The sequence below is a fragment of the Cyprinodon variegatus genome, unplaced genomic scaffold (genome assembly GCF_000732505.1).
Source record: "Cyprinodon variegatus isolate N-32 unplaced genomic scaffold, C_variegatus-1.0 Scaffold398, whole genome shotgun sequence".
Taxonomy (NCBI): Eukaryota; Metazoa; Chordata; class Actinopteri; order Cyprinodontiformes; family Cyprinodontidae; genus Cyprinodon; species Cyprinodon variegatus.
In genome coordinates, this window is record NW_015150851.1 from 661,140 (window position 1) to 671,345 (window position 10,206).

The 10,206-nt window shown below is 39.7% G+C and overlaps 1 protein-coding gene across 2 annotated transcripts in view; it reads left to right on the forward strand.

The window, feature by feature from the left end:
* The first annotated feature begins 1,607 nt into the window (after positions 1 to 1,607).
* LOC107092874 (5-hydroxytryptamine receptor 2A-like) overlaps positions 1,608 to 10,206 on the forward strand; it is a 75,357-nt gene continuing 66,758 nt past the window's right edge. For both annotated transcript variants that reach the window (XM_015387562.1, XM_015387563.1), the window contains exon 1: positions 1,608 to 2,084. In XM_015387562.1, coding sequence (XP_015243048.1) covers positions 1,658 to 2,084 — 427 coding nt within the window. In that variant the 5' untranslated portion in view covers positions 1,608 to 1,657. The remainder of the gene's footprint in view (positions 2,085 to 10,206) is intronic.

Below are 10,206 nucleotides of genomic sequence, written 5' to 3' on the forward strand. Positions count from 1 at the left end.
ATACAAAATTACTTAAAAATAAAAGAAAAAAATAATTCCATTTAAAGAGCATCAACACCAAAGGCAAACAAAAAATGAAGAAATAAAAAAAACTCTGGGAAGAAGAAAGTCTGTTCTACAAAGTGAGGAACTAAAGTTATCTAAAAAAAAAAAAGAGAACATCAGAATCGTGTTAGCAGAGCTATTCTAAGGTGCAATCACGTTGAGCAGCACAGTTTTGGTGAAATTTAAATCTGCCTTGGAGGGTTTTTTTAGCACCACAAAATTAACCTGGAAAGCCTCTTGTACTGGTGAGCTTTTAACCTACTTGAGCAATGTCTACCATAGCGATAGACATGGGATTTTTTTGGTGGTATTAATACCAATCATGCAGATTTGTAATGGGTGTCAGTATTTTCTCAAGGCATTGCTTGAATATCTCACACTGGTTGAGATATTAGTGAACATAATAAGGATTTACATTGGCAACATATTAGGGGAAATGAAAAATGGCAAAACAGGAGAGAGAACAAGGCACATCAGAGCGAAGGGAGTCAGCCAATGAAATGGAAGGGAAAGAGACCCTGAACAGAGATACAAGGAGAGAGAGAGAGAGAAAAAGAGAGACTGACAGAGGGAGAGAGAGAGAGATGAAGGAGATCCCCACTGAGAGAAAGAGAGGCTGCATGTGGAAAGCCATGGGAGGAGAGCAAAAGAGGAGAAGCATTGAGCTCTTGGTTACCATCGGAGAATAGTAAAGCAACTTGCCAGCTCTCTGGAGAAATGACAATCACATGTGAGAGGTTCGGTTTACTGATGGTTCTTAATCTTCCTCCTCCAGTTCTTTTAAAGTGTTTTGGGAATGTGCCAAGACATGGATATACGTATGCCACGTGGGAAATGTGAAGGTTCGTGGAGAAGCGTTTAGAATGGATGACATGGATGGAGACTAACTGACATTTTTCACTGGGGTACACATTTGGCCAAGAGTGAGGAAAAAAATATGTCTCTGTTTTCTGTTTGAAAAGCTGTGAGGTGACATAGATTCAGTTTGAAAAGCTGTGAAGAATTTTGCTCTATTCTTTTTTTTGAAACTTTAACCTGATGTGACTTTGCAAGGGAGAGAAGACATGAGAGCAGGGGAAGTTGGGGACTCTTGTAAAATATGACAAATACAATAATGTTTACTACCCTTTCCTCTCAAAAGCTCATACCATCCTGCAGGTATGGAGATGCATTAGGATAAGAAACAGTTGGTTCAGGTTTCCTTTTTAGGGAACAAACGCACATTCTGTGCTTAGAGAGAAGCAAAGTTTCTCAAAGGCTGTTTTAACATCAAGATGAAATTTACATTTTTCTGATCATAGGTGACATTTCTAACATGAATGTGGCTTTGGCAAGTGTAGATAGAGTGCAAGGATGTGAAGGATGTGGAGCTCCACCTTTCAAAAAAATTTTTCTTTTCATGAAGACATGAGTCACAGTCAGTTCTAGATTTGGATTATGCTATTTTTAAGTACTGAAAGAAGGCTACAGCGGGTTTTGGAATACCCAACTTCATGCATATTAAAGTATACTTTAGAAATCATGGATACACGGGATGCTTTGTAGTATTCTGTCAGTAAATGTTTCTGAACTTTTTTCTTTGGTTTATCTTTACCGGCGCTGAGTTGACTCTATGAACCTGCATGGCAACAACATGTCCGAAGTGATCTCTTACACTATCAGGACCTCCAGTACTCTTGAGTCTAACCCTTGGCCTTCACCTCTACCTGATAACACCTCACACTACAGGTGTAAGGTGAGCGCCTTAGCCCGCAACGGGATGGAGACCCAAACACTAAACTGGTCACAACACAATGGTGCAGGAGATTCTGGATCTCATTGTGTTCACTCTGAGTCAATGGTGGAGAAGAACTGGCCGGCGCTACTGATTTTGGTCGCCATTGGCGTCACGGTCATGGGCAACATCTTGGTGATCCTGGCGGTTTCCCTGGAGAAAAAGTTGCAGAACGCAACCAACTACTTTTTGATGTCACTGGCAGTGGCTGACATGCTGCTTGGCATTTTGGTGATGCCGGTTTCCATGGTGACCATCCTCTATGGTAAGCCAATCATGTCACTTGCATTTGTCATTTATTAACTTGTCTTTTGGTCTGTTGTCTGTTGACTCCAATGAGCTTCTCAAATCCTTTGGAAAAATTTTATCCAAAGCCTAAACAAAGGTTTCTATTTCTGATTTTAATCACTTTTACTGCATGTTAAATTTTTTTTTTGGCTGTTTGTGAAAGAAAAACTTTAGAATTCATGTTTGGCCCTGTGACAGTGGTGAAAGACACCAATAGCAGAGATTTGTTTGAGTTACAAAAAGAGACACATCTAGAAGGTGAAGATTGAAGTGACTTGGTGGATGCCTGAAAAAGTGTCTAAAGTGTGAAGCTGCTTGAGCGATGAGTGGAAATACACTATGTACATTTAATTAATCTACCAGTAAAAATTGTAGTCTCTATCAACATACATTTGGAACTCATTTATGATGCGTTTTATGACAATGCTATTTGACTGCCTTAACTAGAATGTGAGTTAAGACTTAGAAGAGTTTGCAGGAAGCGAATATGGTAACCTGATTTCATGTTTTGGGGATAGGCGGCTGATACCCATTGAGGCATCACATACAATATCTGATAGGGGAAAGGAACACCTTGAATAAAAATATTTTATTATTTAAAATTAGGCAATGTCTCTGGGCTTTATTCAGGAATAAACTCCTGCTGTTTCGGTCTTTTTGAATTAAATTGTATTCTGTACAAATGTTTAATGAAGTTGTCTTCTGTAATTTGTAAAAGATGATATCATAGAAAAAAAGTAGTATATTTAAGCTGAAAAGTGCCATCAGATATAATGATAGGCTTTGAAATCTTTTTTTAGTGCCAGTACAGGCTCAATTTGTAAGGTACAAGCTCAATTTGTAAAAGGATGGGCACATCCTCAGTATTTACTTTATTTTTTTTCTTTGTTGTTAGAAACAAAGTCCTTCCAGCTCAGGGCTGTAACTACCATTGAGGATACTGAGGTCATGTCCTCTGTATTTTTTCTATTTATTTTCTTGCCTAAATTGTGATATATATGAACTCTAAAAATAAATTAAACTGAAACTGAAAGTATAGGATGACAATCTAGGTCTCCCACAAAACTGCAAGGTCTATTATATTTAAAGAGGCAAGAGTACCGCTACTATCTAATAAAAAAGAAGCTTGAGGATCTCAGCATACGTGCTGCGTACCGTCAACATGCACTGTCGCTATGGTAACTGCTACATAGGCTACAGATGCCATAAGTGAGTCTGTCAGTCACGGCAGTCAGTGGAAGAGGAGCACATCAAACTACAAATGTAGGTGGAGAGTAGGGCTGCAACAACGAATCGATAAAATCGATAAAAATCGACTTTTAAAAGCGTTGGCAACGAATTTCATCATCGGTTAGTTGTGTCGCGCGATTAATGCGTCATCCGCCGCCGTCATCACATCCACTTGACTGAAGCGGTGGAAGAAGAAAAAATACAGCAGAGCGAGCCAGCGCCGCAGGTGCAGTGTTGCCAACTCAGCAACTTTTCAGACCCCTCCAGCGACTATTTTTCAAAAAAGCGACTAGCGACAAATCTGGAGACTTTTTACGGTGTCACTGGCGGCTTATGGAGACTCTTACGTGAAAGCATGTATCGTTCCTACTCTGCCGTGGGGCGCCTCCCCCCGCTCCCGCAGGAGTCCCTCTCAGCGCTGCAGTCAGAGCAGCAGGATGTTTACCCTCAGCGTCCAGACTGCAAATGAAGCGCGCATGCACCGGGATTGACGGCGCAAATTGATCACAATAATTAAAATAGCCTGCGCTTTGTACAATGAAAAAAGTCGTAACATGCAACTTTTGTAAAACAAATTAACATGGCACGGAACCACCATGTTTGTTTTGTTTTAAAGTGGGGAAATGTAACGTTAGTTTCTCAGGTAGCTCATCTGATGCTTTCCTTACCGTGTTGGTAGGTTACAGACAGTGATAAGGTTGGCTACTTATTTTACTTTTAATTTCATTTGAATTAGCTTAAGCAGCGTTTATATTTACTTTATAAATAAATTAACTTGCAAATTATGAGGGCAAGGCTTTTAAAGTTTAAATCTTCTGGCAAAAATAAAGTAAAGATCCTGCAATTTATGGAAGTAAAGCAGAATAAAATCCAGCAAGATCAGTAATATGTCAATTAAATATATATGCCACATTCCCATGTAAATATCTGTCTTTGGAGGATGTGTTTTTTAGCACCCCTAGTTTAATTTGAATCACAGGGCTATTTTTGTCTCTATGGTTAAGTATTTTCTCAAGTAGCAACTTTAACTGCTATACTTGCCTGTCTTAAAAGGCAGAACTCTATTAGTCTAAAAAAACCTCATTTGTTGAAATGGGGGGGCCTATTGTTTGAACCCCTTAGGGGCTTTTAAAAAAAATGTCTTTTTTTGCACTTTATGAAACAAAGTACCCTATATTTTGTGGATGTACAGCTACATTTCTCATGTAACTTTGCGTAGTTTTAACACAAACATTTATCTTTCATATTGCACCAGTACAGTTAATGAGCAACCTGTACTTGTGTGCTTGTTTGTTCTGTCTAGAATGTTTATTTTGGAATAAAGAGGTTAATATAAAAAATATTTTTTGTCCGATTCATCGATTAATCGAAAAAGTAATCGGCCGATTCATCGATTTTTAAAATAATCGTTAGTTGCAGCCCTAGTGGAGAGCAGTTAAAGTTCCTGATGATGGTGGGAAAAATTACTGCATTTTAATGAGGAAATATTCAAGCCCAGCAAGCTACACACACACACAGCAAAGGAACATCGCACTGAAGTTTAATTAACTCTATCAGTACCGTCTGTCAGTCAATTTCCAGCAGTTGAATCAACATACATTATGCATCTGATATGTTAGTTATGGTTAAGTGTTAACTTACCAGTCTAATAATAAAGTTGAGAAAAGAGAATTGATTTTACATCCGGTTTCTTCTTTAAGCCTGCGCCAATGAACAAACTCCTTTCCATGATCATCTCTTGTTTTTCCTTGCATAGATTCCTTTCACATTTTCTCTTTTTAGCCTCCTAAGAACATTTAAACTTTTGCCTTGCCTCAGCCCTCACTAGTAGTAGAGTTGGCGGAAAAAAGTAGTAGAGCAAAAACCTTAGCTCCATGTTCTTCTTCCAGGTCACATGAGCTGACCAATGACGGTGCGTCATCTCCCTACTTACATACCCGGTATTTCAAGAGGGGATCCCCACTCGTAGCATTGATAATGTCAAGCGCTGCATATTTAAAATAACTCATATGCATCAACCCCTTAGGTCACAAAGTCTGCGGTGTGCCTTTAAATACTGAAGTTAATATAAATAAACTAATTTCAATTAAAATAAAAATGCCTTTTTGGACAATTTTCTAGCCAGTTGTACATAGAAGCTTCATAAGAAAGATTACATAAAAATCAAGTTTATAATGACGGAAATGTCTGGCACGGAAAGAGAAACAGGGAAATGCACAGCCTATTCAAAAGTCAGAATGATGTTGCTTTTGCTCCTTAAGACTAAAAAAGGCCAGATTTAATTAATGGAATTTAAAAAAAACACCCAAAAGTGACTCTTGACCTCAGTATATTTTGGGCCCTGCATATGGCCCTGTTCTAGTTCAAGCGTCACTGTACAGTCATGGCCAAAAGTTTTAAGAATGATTCAAATGTTAATATTTACAAAGTCTACTGCTTCAGTTTTTATAATGGCAATTTGCATATACTCCAGAATGTTATAAAGTGATCAGCGTAACAGCAATTAATTGCAAAGTCAATATTTGCCTAGAAATTGAACTTTATCCCCCAAAGCACATTTCAATTTCATTGCAGCCTTGCCTGAAAAGGACCAGCTGACATCGTTTCTGTGATTGCTCCATTAACACCGGTGTGGGTGGCGATGAGAACAGGGCTGGTGATCAATCTGTCATTATTAATTAAGAATGACACCACTGGACACTTTAAAAAGAGGCTGGTGCTTGGAATCACTGTTTCTCTTCTGTGAACCATGGTTCTCTCTAAAGAAACATGTGCAGTCTTTATTGCATTGCACAAAAATTGCCTAACAGGAAAGAGAATCGCAGCTAGAAAGATTGCATCTCAGTCAACAATCTATCGCGTCATCAAGAAATTCAAGGAGAGAGGTTAAATTGTTGCCAAAAAGGCTCCAGGGTCCTCAAGAAAGACCAGCGAGCGCCAGGACTGTCTCTTAAAAGTGTTTCAGCTGCAGGATTGGGCTACCAGCAGTGCAGAGCTTGCTCAGGAATGGTACCAGCAGTGCAGAGCTTGCTCAGGAATGGCAGCTGGCAGGTGTGAGTGCATCTGCACGCACTGTGAGGCGGAGATTCTTGGAGCAAGGCTTGGTCTCAAGGAGGGCAGCAAAGAAGCCACTTCTCTCCAGGAAAAAACATCAGGGACAGACTGATATTCTGCAAAAGTTACAGGGAGTAAACTGCTGTGGACTGGGGTAAAGTCATTTTCTCTGAATAATTCCCTTTCCGATTGTTTGGGACATCTGGAAAACAGCTTGTTTGGAGAAGACGAGGTGAGCGCTACCACCAGCCTTGTCTCATGCCAACTGTAAAGCATCCTGAAACCATTCATGTGTGGGGTTGCTTCTCAGCCAAGGGAGTCGGCTCTCTAACAGTTTTACAGAAAACACACCCATGAATAAAGAATGGTACCAGAATGTCCTCCGAGAGCAACTTCTCCCAACCGTCCAAGAGCAGTTTGGTGACGAACAATGCCTTCTCCAGCATGATGGAGCACCTTGCCATAAAGCAAAGGTGATATCTAACTGGCTCAGGGAACAAAACATAGAGATTTTGGGTCCATGGCCTGGAAACCCCCCTGATCTTAATCCCATTGAAAACTTGTGGTTAATAATCCATCACGGGTGGACAAACGAAAAACTAGGAATTCAGTCAAGATTTGGTCCAGAAGTTGACTGAGAGCATGCCAGGGAGAATTGCAGAGTTTCTGAAGAAGAGGAGTCAACACTACAAATATTGACTTGCTGCATTAACTCATTCTGTCATTAAAAGCCTTTGTTACTCATAATATGCTTGTAATTGTATTTCTGTATGTGATGACAACATCTGACATACACACATGAAAACCAGAGGGCAGCAGATCATGTGAAAATATTATATTTGTGTCATTCTCAATACTTTTGGCCATGACATTTAACTTAACTTTTATATTAATAACTTAACCTTTCTATTAGATCATAAAAAAGAAAAAAAATGTACATAGATTGACTAAGAGTGAACATATTCTGTTTAAAAAAATAGATTTTTGTACCTCCGGTCTCATAATCCATCAAATACATTCAGACTAACAGCAACTCCTGAACCTTTAGTCTGCCCTTTACTCTTCTGAGAACGTTGCTGTCATTGCTCTGAAGATTCAAGTGGCCAAGGATTAGTGCAGCAGGAAGCGGCGGCTGCTGCCTTTTCCTTTGCTTTTCTCATTTTGTCTCTTGATCTGTCACTCTGTAGACACACAAACTGAAACAAACACACACACACTCTGCAATGAGTTTATAATGTTTGTCCTTTTTCTTTTCCAGCAGGTCCTTTTCTCCTTCACATTCCAGGTCCTGCTGCTAACATAACAAATTTTAAAACCTAAGCAGTAAATTAATTTTCATGGGAGGGAGCATTGTAAATTAGCAAAATGTAAGAGTGCTTTCAAAAGGACAACCTTCAGTGCTTGTTACTTGATTTTTCTCAGCTCCTTAATGAGATGCCAAAATAACCACACTAAGTCAAAGCAAGCAACTCCACAATTATTTTCTGATATTTCTTGGCAGGTTCAAATTTATTTAAAGATCCAGAGAGCAAATGCAATGTTGCTTTAAGTGCAAAGCATGCTGATTACTCAAGCAGATAATAATCTTAAAAATTTAGATTACGGGCATGAGTAGAGTTGAAGAAGTTGATGTCAAAAAGATGATTATGGATGAAACCAGGGAGATGAGACTGATGTTATTAATTATGGCAGAGATGGATTTGTCTTGCTGAGCTCAAACAGACATGAATATTACCAAGTTCATCTGTGAGGTCTTGGGGGTATTTGTTTTACTTTCATTATATAAAGCATACACTGTGCAATTTTTTTTCAATCGTTGCACAGAGCTACAGCTCACACTGTACAACGAAACACTGCGGTTTTGTCGTACAGTGTGAGTTCACAGCTCACAATGTGTGTTCTCACATTGTGCGACCCAACACTCTGATGCAAGCGACCTGCTCACGCTGTACATCTAAAAACCACATCGAACTCAGCTCCAGAGTGAGATGGTGCTACTCAAACTCGTCTATCCAGAAGACAAACGAGTAGAAGAGGAATATGAAACTCACTAGAGTGAAACGTGCTGCTTTGGCAATTTGTGCAATTTTGTGTGCTGAAAGCCCTAAAAAGAAAATGCGATGACAATTGAACAAAGACATGGCTGAGCAAACGTGGCTACTATGGTCTGTCAATTTCACAGAAAGAACTCCATTTCACTTGCCACCATGCTTCTGTGTTTACATCTGAGAGGAAGAAAAGAAAGAATGCTTGCTTGCCTATGCCCATTGAACGATTTGCCCATGATGGTTGACTGAAAATCAAACATGTTTGATTTTCTCCTGACCTCACAATTCCTGAATTGGAGGTGGTAGTGAGAGGATGATTGCCCCTCGTTATCCCCTGTACACTACATGATGCACGACGCACAATCAGCCCACAATCAGGCTGAAAGTTGGGCCGATTGAAAAATTTCTGCACGACTGAAAATTCGGCCCGAAAAGGGCAAAAAATTGTACAGTGTATGCCCGGCTTAAAGGGAAAAATCCTTCCAAAAAAAGTTAAAGAACAAACCACTGGACTTTATGTTCGCTTCACATCCAGGGAGCTTTCTCGTTTCAAAATGTCTGGATAAGCGTTCAGTTCCAGTTTATAGAGCAGCCCAACAAAAGCATTATTGTGCCTTAGAAAAGGCACAATAATGACTCAACGACTCCACTTCTGTGGAGTCGTTGAGGTCATTATTGGCCTGGCTGACATGTTTTGGTCCCCTTCACAGCGATGGAGGTTGAGATTATAGTGGGAAGGGATGAACTCTATAGTCTGATACCTTCTTGCTTTGATCTCAACCCCCATCACGGGCCACAGACAGGCAGACTTAAACGGGTCATGATTAACATTTTTAACTGTGCGGTGGCAGCATCATATTGTGGGGACCTTTTTCTGATTTTTTTCAAAGACAGGGAAGTTGGGGAGAGTTATTTAGTAGACCAATAGAATGAAGACAAAGAGGCTGCAAAATACTTGAAATGAGAGCAAAATATTTATATCAAATTGTTTGTTTGTTGTTTGTTTATACTTACATGAAATTATTTTAATCAATTTTAACTCAGATTATTCATATAATGCCCCTTGATAACACATGTTATCAGTGATAACATTCTCATAGCTTTAAAAAAAATTTTTTTTATGAAAATGTGCTTTACTTATGCTTGGATTTGTTGTCTTCCACCTATCCAGCATCGGGTCACAGGGGCAGCAGTCTCAACAGAGACTCTCAGATATCCCTATCCCCAAACACCTTATCCAGGTCCGCTGTGGCAACCACGAGGTGCTCCCAGGCCAGCCGAGAGACATAGTTCCTTGGACTTGTCTTGGGTTGTCCCTAGTGTTGGAGTCCCCATCCATTCTTCCACTATGGAACGTGTTTCAAGATACTCAAACCCAGTGTTGGACACATTACTTTAAAAAAGTAATTAGTTATAGTTACTTCTCCCAAAAAGTAACTAACTGAGTTACTCCACAATAAAAGTAACTAGTTACTAGTAAAAGTAACTATTGCATTACTTTTGCGTTTCTCGCCCCCGTAACCCTCACCACCCGGCCCCCACCTTCCCAACGTGTGTTTCAAAAGCCAGCTGAATAGAGAGGATACAAAGACAAGTACCTGCAGAGATTTTTGCATTTATTGCAACTTAATGTAAATGACATTGGGGGAACAGTATCTGAAGGGCCTATAAACCCCATCAGATAGTTTTTCCCCTCTTCTTAATATGGGGGGAACAGTATCTGATGCGGTGTAAATATCATCAGGCTGCATTACCTCTACTCATGGG